Source organism: Akebia trifoliata, chromosome 8, assembly GCF_017979445.1.
Source record: "Akebia trifoliata isolate Shusen 1 chromosome 8, ASM1797944v1, whole genome shotgun sequence".
Lineage (NCBI taxonomy): Eukaryota > Viridiplantae > Streptophyta > Magnoliopsida > Ranunculales > Lardizabalaceae > Akebia > Akebia trifoliata.
The window spans coordinates 42,979,740-42,995,361 of NC_141382.1; the positions used below are offsets into that span (position 1 = coordinate 42,979,740).

At 33.4% G+C, this 15,622-nt stretch overlaps 2 protein-coding genes across 4 annotated transcripts in view; both read left to right on the forward strand.

Moving 5' to 3' along the window:
• The window catches only part of LOC147396967 (Early-responsive to dehydration stress protein (ERD4)), a 38,462-nt gene extending 29,553 nt beyond the window's left edge, over nucleotides 1–8,909 (forward strand). For all 3 annotated transcript variants that reach the window (XM_086452311.1, XM_086452312.1, XM_086452313.1), the window contains 2 exons: nucleotides 6,388–6,621; nucleotides 8,617–8,909. In XM_086452311.1, the coding sequence (XP_086308437.1) occupies nucleotides 6,388–6,621; nucleotides 8,617–8,772 (390 nt within the window). In that variant the 3' untranslated portion in view covers nucleotides 8,773–8,909. The remainder of the gene's footprint in view (nucleotides 1–6,387; nucleotides 6,622–8,616) is intronic.
• A 4,297-nt stretch (nucleotides 8,910–13,206) lies between these two features.
• LYC (lycopene cyclase) lies at nucleotides 13,207–15,356 on the forward strand. Its single transcript, XM_086452315.1, has one exon. The coding sequence runs from the start codon at nucleotides 13,718–13,720 to the stop codon at nucleotides 15,218–15,220; it is 1,503 nt and encodes a 500-aa protein (XP_086308441.1). The 5' UTR covers nucleotides 13,207–13,717; the 3' UTR covers nucleotides 15,221–15,356.
• Nucleotides 15,357–15,622: the final 266 nt, after the last annotated feature.

Genomic DNA, 15,622 nt, shown 5'->3' on the forward strand with positions numbered 1-15,622 from the left:
TCATTGTTTTGGTTTGAAAGGCGGTCTAAAGAAGAAATTTGCAGGACCAAAAACACAACTTCACGGGCACCCTAGGTGCTGTCATAGTCCTCAAAAAAAATATTACCGATATTGTAGCTTTCCAAGAGCACCACAATTTCTATCGCAAGCCTTCCTAGGTTGTGCAGATGCTGCCACAGGTCTTCCCAACAGCACCCATGTTGCTGTGGATGGATAGAAAAAAAAATTTCCAATAAGTAGAACACCTCCCAATAGCACCCCTGTTGCTGTCATAGGGCTGAATAATTTCCAATAGGGGCTATCACAGAGCAGATAACCTCCCAACAACAATCCTATTACTGTCGCAGGGCTGAAAAACTGCCAATAGGGGCTGTCCCAAGGCAGACAATCTCCCAATTATTGTCACAAGGCTAAAAAACTGTTAATACACGTCTTCCCAACAACACTCCTATTGTTGTCGCAGAGCAGAAATCTGTCCAAGTGTTGCTGCTGCAAGGGTGAAAAACTGGTAATAGCAGTATCTCATTACCTTGCAGCACTTCCATAGGGCAATAGCAAGGGCAGAAATCTGTCATAGGTTTTCAACAATATACCAACAGCCTAATTGGATGAACAAACCCTAACGTAGGATAGTAACATAGCGCAGAAAATTATCACAGCATGTGATCAAATGCCTATCACAACATGTGATAAAGGGAATAAGAAAAAAAAAAAAAGGTCTAATGAAGTTATTCTGGGTTAGGGTTTAGTGAATAAAGAGGAGAAGAAAACGAGGAAGAAGGAGGGGTTAAAAACGAAGAGGGGAACCAAGGAGAGGGGATGAAATTCCTTGGCTCTGATACCAAGAAGAATTGAGAACAATGATTGTCAAGTCTGTGATGCCCAAAAATTCGGGTCCACGACCCAACTGATATGAGTCAAGATGTAGATCCGAATATTGAAGGTTAGAAAATTATAAATTATTTAAGATATAAAAAAATATGTATGATTTTGATAAAGAAGATTTCACGGTAAACACTTAAATTTTTTTTATAACAGTCAATACTAGAAGTAAACACCGATAATCCTAAATGTATGATTTTATTTGATTATCGAGGCACCTCAATATGGTGCGTTCTCTAAACCGTTAGATTCTCAACTCAATTTATTTTTTATAAAAAATATAATAGTTACAAGTTATAGAAGAAAATATGACAGAAAATTTTAAAAACAATTAGCAAATGTGTGTTGTCCCATTATGGATAGAACAGACCCATTTTAAATAAATGGTCGCTGCGGATTACACGTTCAGTATTTTCGTAAACAGTCGGTGGGGTTGGAAAGCTAACACATAAAATTAAAAGTTTCATATTTTGACCATTTCTAGAAAAATAATATTGCTTAGAGAAAATTGGCCAAACCAAGGCCTATTTGCAAAGATTGCAAAAATTCATATTCCAATGGTTTATTTTAAAAACACATATAAAATATAATATCCATCTGATTTCGATGATTTTTCCCATTTTAGAAAGATATTTTCAACCTCTATCAAACCACATTGGTGGAATATTTTAAAATTTATAATTTATTGAATGAAATTTAATTTATATCTGATCTACTCTAAACTTGAAAATAAATAGCAATAAAACTTAATCTCAATCCATTATTTAAAGAAACTAATAAGATCAACCTAACATTCTTCTTTGATAACTCATCACATAGAGTTCACAAATAAAATAAAATAAAAACTAAATAAATAAACCACCACATGTTTATCAATGTTTCCACCATTTATTTCGATATGAAAACAAAACTGAAATAAGAATGTAAAAATGATTTTTTTTTTTTAATCTGACTGAGGCACCTCCTTGTAATGAGCATCTGAAAAAAAAATTTTGAATAAACAACGTGAGAAAATTTTCAATAGGTACTACCATATTCATCCATGATTTAATCGAGAAAATAATCATATCGAGTAAATGATGAATATTGTAAATCTTCTATAATCCAACTAATATAAAAGTTTAAAAAAAAAAAATTTTAAAAATATGCCATGCAAAGGTCTCACCCGCATAACACAGGGAATACATGTACTAGGTCATACACTCACATAACACGAGGCCTTCCGCAAGACGTTTGGGGCCTTTCACCTTAGGGCACTTTGACTCTTTCTTGCTCAATCAGGTTTTTACCAATCCGTTATGCTAAAATAAATATATCATTTTTCAAACCTCATTATTATGATCTATTCATAGTAATGTATTCTTCTACCATAAATAATATATAAAAAGAAACACATAATTTTTCTTACATTAAGAAAAGATTGCACAAATTTTTTTAGAAAAACAAGATAACACTATTATAACGAAAAGATCAAGAAAAAGTATAGATGTGCACCTACGTTATATTTTAATCTGGAAATTAAATATGTTTTAGACCTTGATTAGACAAAGAACTTTCTTGTTTCGTTCGAGAGCAAATGACTTTAGTAGATAGAAGTTTCAGGGGCTTCTCCGATGGTGTTTTTCTAACAAATAATGGTGTTTCTCTAAATATTCTAGAATGGGGTGAGATGAGCACGAATTTGGGTAAACCTCTAGGGTTTTTAAAGCTCAAAAGTTTTATTTTCTCATTCCCAATAGTAGCTTAAATTATCAACAAATTAGTGTGGCCTTGATCATATAGTTTGCACCCATTTAGGCTATAATATTCCCTACTTCATCATGATCATTGATTATTGATTTTTGACCCACATGAAAACATCTTAGATTTTAATGTAATCAACCAATAAGATTAAAACAAATCTCACTTTTTGGATCAAAAGAAATGGGGTTCTATGCAATAGGGAAGCAACACATGGCATGAGAGAGTTTTACAAATTCAAAATTCTCAAATTTATGAGATAAACATCAATTAACCACTCCATTTCCTCTCCCACAATTCAACAACAATTTAAAATTTAAAAAGAATATTTTGAGGCACCCTTTGACTTTTGAAAATTTTAAGAAAGATCCCTCTCCTCGTTGGACCTCACATAAAAAGACCAAAATATATATTTTTTTTCAAAAATTTCTCAACTTTTAACCAATAAGGCCATCAATATCATCATATTATTTTTAAAATTTTATTATATAATATATCATGATGAAATATAATAATATAACAAAATAAATCATATAGAAAATAAAGAAGTCATAAAAAATACGTAAAAGACGAAATAGTCCAAAAATCTTTTGTTTCCTAAAATTTAGGAAATCTGATATGTTTTGTAAAATTATATTCTAAGCATATTTCATATTTTGGTCAGTTTGAAATTTTGACATTTGGGTGTCCAAAAATACATACTACTTAAATAGAAATGACAGTTACGTCCCTAATATAAAAAGATTCTTATTTTTTTATTAGGTTATGATTTTCCGAATTCAAGGGTTCATCAAACTCATGTTAATATATATATTTTCAAAGTGACTAAACTATCCCTAGGTGAAATTACATTTTTACCCTTAAAGAGGAAATGATTATTAGTACAGAAATTGATAGAATAAAGTTTATATCTATAAGTTATCAAGAATGTTTTACCAAACATACCTTTATACATATAATATTATATTTATACACTTAATCATTTTTCAGGATATTACAAAGTCTCTTTGTGTGGCAGGAATTTATATTAATAAAAGAGTCAAGAGACAAAAATGCTCTTACATATAAGAAATATAAAAATAAAAGTTATTATTAAAAACAACTAGGACTAAAATAATAACTAAATTATTTCCAATATTGTGGAAGACATTTCATTCTTTTTACTCGCATTATTTTCTTTGACATTTGATTTGACATATTGTTTATTTTTATTTTTTTCCCCAAGGTGAAGTAGAGTTTGATAAATTGTCTCTCGCATTAGGTGTTGAGGCTGTCACTACAAGTTACTTAGATTATCTTAGCAAAGTAACGATGATTCAAACTCCAGGGTTGTTCAAATTGAAAAGTAGAGTGAATGTCTTTGAGATTGAGCAACAAGTCACTAATATGTTGTGCAGTCAAGGATATGCACTCAGTGTGACAAAAGATGAAGATTTTATAGTGAGTACCTATTCTCCACAATGAGGGGGTGTAGCTTTAGGAGAGATTCATAAACTTTAGCAAGATAAGAATAGGACACAGTTAATGGTTTTCATGGAGAATCCTGGGACATTATTACAATGCGTCATGGTATCCATTACTCTGTTCAAAGGTTATTTTTTTTTATAAGTAAAATTTTTATTAATGGGAGGACTAAGAGTCCTCAATACACAGAAAACAAGAAGAAAACAAAGGAGACAAAAACACAAGAGAAAACACAAGAAGCAATACATATTCATTTTTGTACCTATGAAAGAGAAAGGGGAAATTTTGTTTTCTGGCTAAGTATAATGGATTTGATTAAGAGTCGCAGTAAACTGACACTTTTGACATGGCAGTGCACAAAATCATATATCTTTTCTTTGGGATACACAAGGAAAAAGATCCATGGTTTTGTGCAATGCCACGTCCAGAGCGTCAGTTTATCATTAGTCTTTGATTAAAAACAAGAAAATAATACAAATGTTCCCTCTCTAGAGATCAAGGTGACCTACCAAGCAAGGATGGAAAAAACACACCCTATCTCCCATAGCATCTCAAATTGTGAACTACATTTCCCCAAAGACAAATCAAGACCCATCTAAATACATAATCTCCAAAACGATTCCCTCATCTCTGTATACAGTTGAGTCCAAAAGACCATATATGCTTTGATATCTAAAATATTATCTTGGAGATCATTCTCCTTCCCTTCGAAAGTCCCATTTTTTACGAGTCCATTTATCTCTTTCCCATATGCCCCAACTAACAGCAAGTGGCAATATACTCCAAAGAATCCTACTTTTATGATTTAAAGCATGACTTGTTCAACTACGAAGATTGTCCAAATCCGAAAAAGTAAAGAGTCCAACACACATGGATGAGCAAGAAAAAATCACACTAAATCTTAATTGCCCTTTAAAAGTCCCATTTATCTCCTTCCCACATACCTCGACTAAAAAAAACAAATGGCAATATGCTCCAACAAATCCTGCGTCTATGATTAAAAGCATGACTTGTTCAACTACTAAGATTCCGAAGAAATAAGAGTCCAATACATGTGAATGAGCAAGAAAAAGTCAAACTAGATCTTAATTGCCACTTAACAATGAACTAGAAGGTGATTAACTTTCTCATGCTCTAATAATGTGTTTTGCAAGCATTATGTATTGGAATTTCTCAGATTGCATAAAGAATAAACTAAGAACTTCCATTATAATTTCTCTGAGTTCTCTGATATTAGGGGATATGGGACCATTCACGAGGAGATCAACTAAAGTTGGAGTATATTTATGGGAAAATTAGGAAACACCTATCAACTTTACTAGGAAATACCAGATTTTGTTGTCATTTGGGGCATCTTGGATATTTTGACATACGTCACATACCTTCTAGACACCTACATTGGGTGGAAGATTAGAGTCATAGGTCAAATGGGTAGAGGGCTTTGAAGATTTATTTCTTTTGTGGTATGTTGGGCCATTTGGAAGGAAAGAAATAGAAGAATCTTCAAGGACGAGGAAAGCAATCTTATTATTGTGCATCCTCTATCCCGGTATGTATAAAGGCCAAAAATTTGAAGGTCTTGCTTTAGATGGGAGGAGATTGTTCATGAGCTCTAATTCTTTCGTTTGATGATGAGAACCTTTCTTGCCCTTCCTTTTTTAACATTCTATTCTGCATTTAGTTTTTGTTCCTTCTTTTAAATAAAGCTTTACTTATAACACACACAAGATTGTCTCCAAATGGTAATACGTCATGGTTCCATGTGAGTGGTAATACCACAGACCTCAACTCAAAACCACACCTTCACATGTTACCTACAAAATAATAGGCAAATGAATCTTATGTGATTGGTCCAGGCGGTTCTTGTCTCCTCATGGTTACATAATGGTTCCATGTGAGTTGTAATACCCACCTTTACCTGTTTAACTTAAAAAAATTGTTAGACAAATATATCTTTATTTCATTAAGCAAGGCAATTATTGTTTCCAAATTGCCAAGCATCATGAACATAATATATATAACTGGGAATCCATTGGAACCATTTAACGATTTTTATGATTTCTTCATGCTATATCTAGGTAGACAAGGATTTGATGATGATGTCCAGGTAAAATTTTGAAGTGTTATTTCATGAAAGGAAGTTTTTTTGTTAAATCCAATGATATGCATAGATGCTCAGTACAATACTTTTCTAGTTTAATTTTTCATTTACGTATTTCATGACATTTTTATTAACAAGTTCCTTTTTCCATCTTCATGGCCAATTTTCATACGATGCCATGGATGTGTTGTTCATTGCAGATTCAAGATGTATATGAAATTGTTTATGAGACATGCGGACAATATTGGCCACACATTTATCACTTTATTTTTACTGCCATCGTTCTTATGCAAATCACGATGATTGGTCTCTTTGGTTTGAAGTCAAAACCAGCGGCATCCATTTCAACCATACCACTCCTCTTGTTCACTTTGTTGTTTAATGAGTATTGCAAGATCCGCTTTCTTCCAACATTTTCCAATTACTCTATCCAGGTACCTTAAAATGCTATAAAGTGGACTCTGAATTTTTAACATTTTAAAGCATGTACACCTTATCATTTTATTAAGTGATTGATAATATGATGGCATGTTACAAGTTAAACCTAAATTGAATTAACATAATCACATCTCAATAAGATAGAATGCAACTCACACTATTCAAAGATACATTTCTCATTGCTATTTATTTTCTGATATGGTATTGAACTCATTCCACACTATGTATCACAACATGATACTTTTAGGGTTTTTCATCATGAAAACGCGTATCTATCTTTGTTTACAGTGTTGAATGGTGAATTAACATACCGTAGTCTTTACCAGAAAAAGGGTGTGTGTGATTTGATTTGGTTTTCATGCACCGGGACATGGCTATATTACCATCTCATCTTAGTATTAAACATTTTTCTTATTTTTTTCTTAGTATACAAATATGTGCAATATGAGAAAATGTAATTTTTCCTACGAAGGCCCAACTATCAATAACAACTGTTGGCACTTTGGGCCAGATAAGCTGGGGTCCCTGTTTTTGTTCTTCATGCATTAGGACACAGGTATATGGTTTTTCATCTGAGCATTATACATTTTTCTTATTGTAATCTTAGTGTACTGAATTGTATCAGTGAGAGAAAATGTAATTTCTTTAATGGAGACCCAACTACCAATAACAACCCTTCGCACTTTGGCCAGCAAGAGTAGCCCTCACTCCCACACACACCCGTAAACACCCCTAGATGGTAGGAATAAGATAATGTAGTTTTGGTACTTCAACCAAGGAAGTTTTAGTCGTTTGAATCATTGCCAGTTTGTAATGGTTATTTAATCATTATCTTTTTTTTCAGTTTATTTGTGCATAAAATGCTTGGTTTTGGATTTGTCTCAGAATACTTTTTATCCATTCGGACATGGGATTTCTATCTTATCTAAGGATTAAATTTATTTTTACTGTAATTGACTTACTGTCCTTAATATAACTGATTCTAAGGGTGTCTGCATCAAATGTATTGTTTTGGGTTCTTGGAATGTTCCAGTTTGTCTCACCATTTTTTTCTTTGGTTTTGTAAATGCTTTGTTTGTCTCTGCCACAAGAGATAGTATCAGTTTTCACTTGACCAATACAATCTGTAAGAAGATTTAAAACCTTTTTTTATCTTTTCCTCTTCAAACTTTCATTCCAACTAACTTCCCTATTTGTGAGGATTGTTTCACATTCAATTTCAATGAACTTAAGCCTCACCCATAGTGTGAGTAAAGAGAAGTATTCTACAAGCTGTCTAAATATCATGAGGGACTGACTGTACTGCGATACAAACTCTTCTGTGTCTTTGATTGTTCCATATCTTGGATATGAGAACAAATTGGATGCCTTTCAGACTTTTGGTGCAGTATATTCTTGCTCAGTGTGTCATAAATTTTCTATAATGGATTTTTTTTTATACCTATTTAAAATGAAATTTGCTGGCTTTCTGAGGATTCTACATTTCAATTATACTAAATCATATATTGATCCATTTATTTTCATACACCCCTCTTACGTTCTTGCAGCTTTTTTCTTTTCCATGTAATTATAGGAGTTTAGTTGATTTAGCTCAGTTGCTTATAGTGAAATTTCTCGGATTGCATTAGTTTTGCACTAAAAAAATATGTAGTCACATTAATGAGTAAAACTTCATTAATTAGTTGATCACTAGTCATAGAGGAATAACCTTTTTGATTATTTTGGTGGAACTAATATGAAGTTTGCTCCTCTAGTACAAGGTTTTAAATTTTGTCTCGAGGCAATGTCTCATTCAGGAGAAAAACGAGACTATCTTCACCGATATCAATCCCAAAACATTAAATGTTCTTCATTCAATCCCATGTTGTTTATCAAATATTAGTTCTGAAACTTGTAGTAGTTAAAAGAAATCAACATTAAATGTTCTGTTTCTGAAGTTTGTTAGTATTGTTAACTATGATCAAATCTAAATATGTGCCCTTTGTGTTCAGAATGCAGTGGAAAACGATGAACTCGATGAGGCAGACAGCCTGACAGAAGTCAACAGTGAGAGCTCAATAGATGCCTATTTGCCGCCTTGTTTGCGGCCCTTAACTTTTGCTTCTGAAGAATCAAGCTCCACACAGCCATTGGTCACTTCCACATGACTTCACTTAGCTTTATGTTTATTTCTTCTCTACTTTAAGCAGGTTCTTTCATGGCTTGTTTGGTTGTTAATGTTCATGATTAAGTTCTATGAATTTCTTTAAGAGTAGCTTTTTGGTTTGATGGGTTGATGCCTTAATACTTTCCTCTCCTTGGTTTGTGATTGGCTCATTAGTTACATTGCCACACCAAGCTTTCTTAAATCGCACCAAGCAGTGAAATTTTCTACCTTTTTTCTTCAATGGTGACGACCAAGGTACCATGTAACCACCACCTTTCCCCTTGTCCATTTTTTCTCCGAAAGGACTGGTTATAAGAATAATATATAAAGTAATAAGAAGAAATCCATGGGCCCATTCCATAGTGAAACCTACGTACCAAAAATTGGTTTGAAGTGGAGTATTTGTTCATTATGAACAACATGAACACACCTGTGAGACCCGTGGGTAGAAGAAATCATCAATCAGATTCGGAGGCCCTAAAGAGAGCCAAACATTTTTCAAAATAGGGGTTAGAAGTTTCAGTCCATTCCGAAACTTCTAACCCTAGTTTACAAGTTGAAGAATCGTGGATCGTCCAATTTTTATAAACAACTTTTGATGGGGTTAGAGTTTTAGAATGGGCTGATTTTTGGTGATGATGATCTCCTCGTCATAGAGAACAACATGAACATGCCTGTGAGACCCATGGGTAGAAGAAATCATCAATCAGATTGATTTTTTGTTTATATATATATATGGTAACATTTGGAGTCCCTAAAAAGTGCCAAACATTTTTCAAAATAGGGGTTAAAAGTTTCAGCCCATTCCAAAACTTCCAACTCTAGTTTACAAGTTGAAAAATCGTGGACCGTATGATTTTTATAAACAACTTTTGATGGGGTTAGAAGTTTCTAAATGGGCTGATTTTTGGTGATAATGATCTCCTCATCATAGAGATCATCCTCACAAAAAATGTCCATTCTAAAACCTCTAACCCATACATTGAAAATATGTTTAGCTCTCTTTAGGGCCTTCGAACGCCACCCATACGTATAGGTGGTGTTCAGAGGCCCTAAAGAGCCAAACATTTTTTTAATAGGGATTAGAAATTTTAGAATGGGATAATTTTTTTTTAGGATGATCTTTATGTTGAAGAATCGTGGATCGTCCAATTTTTTATAAACCACTTTTGATGAGGAGATCATCCTCACCAAAAATCAGCCCATTCTAAAACCTCTAACCCATACATTTGAAACACTGTTTGGCTTTCTTAAGGGCCTCTGAACGCCACCTATGTGTGTGTGTGGAGTGGAGTGACGTTATACTCTCTATTCTTACACCTATTGATAATGTCCATAATGATAATATTTTGAACAATGTTGTCGTTCATCGAGTCATTCCTATTGTGAAGATTGTCACCATGAATCAATACGTATTAACCATAAATTAATGGTTTGAATTCAAGTGAAGTTGAAGCCAAATAGAGCACTTGGTAATGGATTGAAATTTTATGGTGATAAATGTTTGTTTACATAATAAATACTATGAGCATTTAAGTATTTTAAATTAAATATCTTTGTTTTAATAAATGTTTTGACAATCAATACTAACATAATAAATGTATTTGGGAGATCTCAGCCTCTTGGGGGGTTATCCCAACGTATGTTTGATAAAATGCCTAAGAGAAGGACGGCTTCGGAAGACATGGAGGGTCCTCCCAGGAGCAATGGGAACATCTTAGGATCAACAGGTAGGGTAAATAAGTTTCCAATTACAACTAAGGTTGGAGTTTCTGAGTCACTAAAGGCTTCAATTGAGTGGTCCTCCTTAGTTATGGTGGCCAAAAGAGAAGATACAAGAGTTATTTTAGCCTCTGAAACTGTAGGAATGCCTTCCTTAAGAGCCCTCCCCCCTTTTGAACCTGAACACCTCATCCTCCAACTCCGTGTTGATGTTAGTTCTGTATTGATGAACCTCCAGCTTTGTGTTGATGTCAGCACCACGTTGATGAACTTCTTTTTTTCAAACATTCTAGTCTCATGCTGATGATCTTTTCACAAAATTATTTCTATATCAAACTTTTCTAGCCCCACGCTGATATAAGTTCCGTGCTGATGAACTTATTATTTTTCAAACTTTTCTAGCTTCATATTGATGCCAATTCCGTGCTGATGACCTTCCAACTTCGCATTGATACTAGCTCTGTATTGATATCAACTTCATATTAATGAACTTATCCTTTTTTCAAGCATTTTGACTTAATGTTGATGATATTTTCACAAAATTATTTATATTTCAAACTTTTCCAACTCCGTGTTGATTAATTTTTTTTTTCTTCAAACTTATCTAACTCTATGTTGACGCTAACTCCATGATGATGTAACTCCTTATTATGGACAATCTTCTCGGCCTCGTGTCGTTGCCAATTTCATGTTGATGACAATTCCTTGCTGATAATCTTTTACATCCCTTCTTGGAAATATTTAATGGACATCTGTTATCAAGAAGATATTAATTTACAATGTCTATCTTTAAAAAAAAAATTCAAAAAATTCAAAAAAAAGATGATCTTATTCTTCTTGGGAATATTTATCAAACATTTATCCTCAGGAAGGTATTTAGAATGTCCATCTTTTAAAAAATAAAAAAACAAAAAATTTAAAAGATAAAAAAATATATGTATTCCCTTCTTGAAAATATTTATCGGACCTTCGTCTTCAAGAAAAGTATTAATTTACAAGGTCTATTTAAAAAAAATAAATAAAATTATTATTATCCATCTCAAATATATATATATATATATTCAAAAATTAAAATATTTCAAAAACATCTTTCAATTATGAGCTTCATGACTAAAAAGAATTTGGAATTAATGAACGACATAGGTGTCCTGTCAAATTTTGAAAAGTTAGACTCGATTCGATAAGAGGATTGAAGATGACTTAAGAAACTTAAAGATTATTATCACTCTTTTCAACCCCTTTTTTATTACTCATGGCTTACATGCGTATAAATTGTGAACGATAAATTTTTTTTTTGTCTAAACTGAGGCATTTTCCATATTTCTTAGTCTCAAGACAATCAAAAATCTCATTTATCCACTAAAAAGTCTTCATTTTAAAAGTACCAAGTTTAATTTCAACCTATCATTTCTACTTTAATATTCAATTCTTAAATAAAACTCACAACTTAAAAAGAAATTCATGTTAATGATGTATTGATTTATTCTTTGAAGACTTTTCTTACAAGACTTATCGAAGAGAAGAATAAAAAATATATGTGCCAATTCAAGGGTAAGCCTAAACGAACAATTCTATGGATCCTTGGGAAGCATATTAGAAGATGATCAACGAGTAAAGGAATGCGTCAAAAAAATGCCGAAAAGAATAGCAAATCAATAAAAATCCGATAAAATGGTTCGGCCCTTCTATAAGGAAATCTTAAGAGAAGATTCTAGTCCAATCACGAAGGACTGGTCACCATTAAAGATTCAAATCTACAAAAGTTCTATTTCTTAAGTCGACAAGTATTAAATGATATCAAAAAATGCTCTTGAAAAATCAAATCTCAAAATAAAGAGAGGCCTTCCTTCTATTGCCCTAACATATCTACACCTATAGATTATTTTTTATAAATTTAATGTGATTATTTAAACAATTATCATAACTATTTATCTCAACAATTATGATTGGACTCTTTAGATCCAATCTAATGGTCAATGAGACACACCCTTCTTTGAGTTTTTAGAGAATTGTAATTCTTCATAAACCAAGAAACTAATTTTTGGAATGTAATTTGATCTAGCAATAAAAAAAAAAAATTTCTTACGACAATGCATACATACGTGCCAAGTGCACCTCAAAACACCCAAAATCACTAGAACCGCTCCTTAACAATAAAGTAAAACCTCTCACATAAATAACTCAACTGAATACACGAGAGGTACACAACCAAGGAGAAAAATGGATTTGGAATTATTCTTATAAGATACAGAATCTTAAGTTACTTATTCTCCTTAGAATACATAAATATAAAAATACCCTTCTATTTTAAAAAACTCGTTTAGTCCAAAAATGATCTAAATAAATAATATGATAAATATTTATTTTACTTAAAAATATAAATATTAACACAATGGATTCTATATTAGAAACGCAAACAGGTTACTATTTTGAGTCGATGAATTCAGTTTGGACGTGTGAGACCCATTTATAACTTATTGAGGTGAGCCAATGAACTCGATTTTTATTTATTTTTTATTCTTTTTTATAGAAAAATTATTAAAAGAGGGATAAATATTTATTAATATATATATATATTTTTTTTAAATTACCAAAAAAACGAATTACGTAGTTAGGCTGTCCAGCGTTTTAAATGGAAATGGAATGTGGGTCCATTGAAAATAATAATTTATCTTATTTTGTCGTTATGAAAGGAAATTTTAAATACATGATTTTTATTTGTCGTCAAGGAGGGGCCTCACAAGCTCTACCTTGAACTTGTGCAGATTTTCGAGGAGTTCTCGTTAGCTTCCACACTTCCAACGCTAAGATGCGTCTCTCTCTTTTTATTCTATCAACTCTCCTCTCTCTCTTTGGTAAGCTCTCCATTATATCGTCTCTGTAATTCAAATGAAGTTCTTTGGGTTTTAGTCTAGTTAAAGTGTTTCTCTTTTATTTCTTCTTATCTTCTGAGATTCAATCTTTTAGTAATTCAGGATATCTTCATAATTTATGTAAACCCAATTCATATTCTCACAAATTCGTGTTTTTTTTTTTGCTGGTTTTGGTGTAAATTTTCTCATAATTCTGTGAGTTTTGGTCATAATTTGAAGACCCACTTTTGGTTCTTCAAGTAATTTTGCCACACACAAAAAAAAAACACTAAATTCAGTCCAGAAATTGAAAGTTTCCTTGAAACCCATTTCTTAATTTGAAAATTTCTCCAGACCCATCTCAGTTTTTCCATGGATACTTTACTCAGAACTCATAATAAGCTTGAACTGGTCCACCAACTTCATGGGTTTCCAGAAAAACACAACCTTTCAAGTTCTTCAAAGATCCAAAAGAAAGACCTTAAATTTGGTCCTAAGAAATCATGTAGAAATGGTTTTGTGAAGGCAAGCAATAGTGCTCTCTTGGACCTTGTTCCAGATACCAAAAAGGAGAATCTTGAATTCGATCTCCCCTTATATGATCCATCGAAAGGCCTCGTCGTGGACTTGGCAGTTGTCGGGGGCGGCCCTGCTGGGCTTGCTGTTGCCCAACAGGTCTCCGAGGCAGGCCTCTCGGTTTGTTCAATTGATCCTTCTCCTAAATTAATCTGGCCCAATAATTATGGTGTCTGGGTCGACGAGTTTGAAGCCATGGACTTACTCGATTGCCTCGATACGACGTGGTCTGGTGCCGTCGTGTTCATCAATGACCAATCAAAGAAGTATCTTGATAGACCTTATGGAAGAGTTAATCGAAAGCAACTGAAATCTAAGATGATGCAGAAGTGCATATCAAATGGTGTCAAGTTTCATCAAGCTAAGGTCATTAAGGTAATTCACGAGGAGTTAAAGTCACTTTTGATTTGCAGTGATGGGGTCACTGTTCAGGCGACAGTCGTCCTTGATGCTACGGGTTTCTCAAGGTGTCTAGTTCAGTATGATAAGCCTTATAACCCGGGGTACCAAGTGGCGTACGGTATTTTAGCTGAAGTGGAGGAGCACCCATTTGATTTGGATAAGATGGTTTTCATGGATTGGAGAGATTCTCATTTGAATGGAAAACATGAACTAAAAGAGAAGAATAGCAAGATTCCCACATTTCTATATGCAATGCCCTTTTCATCGAAGAAGATTTTTCTAGAGGAGACTTCGTTGGTTGCTCGACCCGGATTACGCATGGAAGATATACAGGAACGAATGGTGGCAAGATTGAAGCACTTGGGTATAAAAGTGAAAAGCATTGAAGAGGACGAGCGGTGCATTATTCCAATGGGGGGACCACTTCCGGTTCTTCCACAAAGGGTTGTCGGAATAGGTGGGACCGCAGGGATGGTGCACCCCTCAACAGGGTACATGGTAGCAAGGACTCTTGCAGCGGCTCCAATAGTTGCAAACTCGATAGTTCAGTACCTTGGGTCTGAAAAAGGCCTTTTGGGGAATGAATTGTCAGCGGAGGTTTGGAAAAATTTGTGGCCTTTAGAAAGGAGGAGGCAACGGGAGTTCTTCTGCTTTGGTATGGATATTCTGCTTAAGCTTGACTTACAAGGCACACGAAGGTTCTTCAATGCATTTTTTGATCTAGAACCGTATTACTGGCATGGGTTCTTGTCATCTCGGTTGTTTCTTCCTGAGCTTTTGTTTTTCGGCCTTTCACTCTTCTCTCATGCTTCCAATGCTTCCAGGATAGAGATTATGGCCAAGGGTACTCTTCCTTTAGTTCAAATGATCAACAACTTAATACGTGATAAAGATTAGGAAGAAAGAGATTTCCATCTTTTGTATGTTAAATGCATTGTTGTATCTGTATGAAACTTTTGTTTTGTCTCTGATAAATGTCATTGTAACCACTTTGACCTAGTTATTTATGTATTTTTCTTTATTTGATCTCTTAGATGGACTTGGTGACTTCAAAGCTTGAATGAAATATTTGAGGAAGGAGGGATTCGAATTATGATACTTTTATTGATGTGTAGTAATCCATTAATGTCTTATATAATTCTAAGAGTTCCTTTTCTCTTATCCATCATTGTTTGTGAAGCTCCTTTGGTTATGGAGGATCATGACCTCTTGCAATGTATGGCAGATATTGCTGTATTTTTTTCTTAACTGTTGCATTGTGAATTTAAGTTATAAATATAAATGATACAATTCCGTTGC

What these genes read in the sequence shown, in the direction of transcription:
- LYC (XM_086452315.1), top strand. Translation starts at nt 13,718, where the DNA reads ATGGATACTTTACTCAGAACTCATAATAAGCTTGAACTGGTCCACCAA.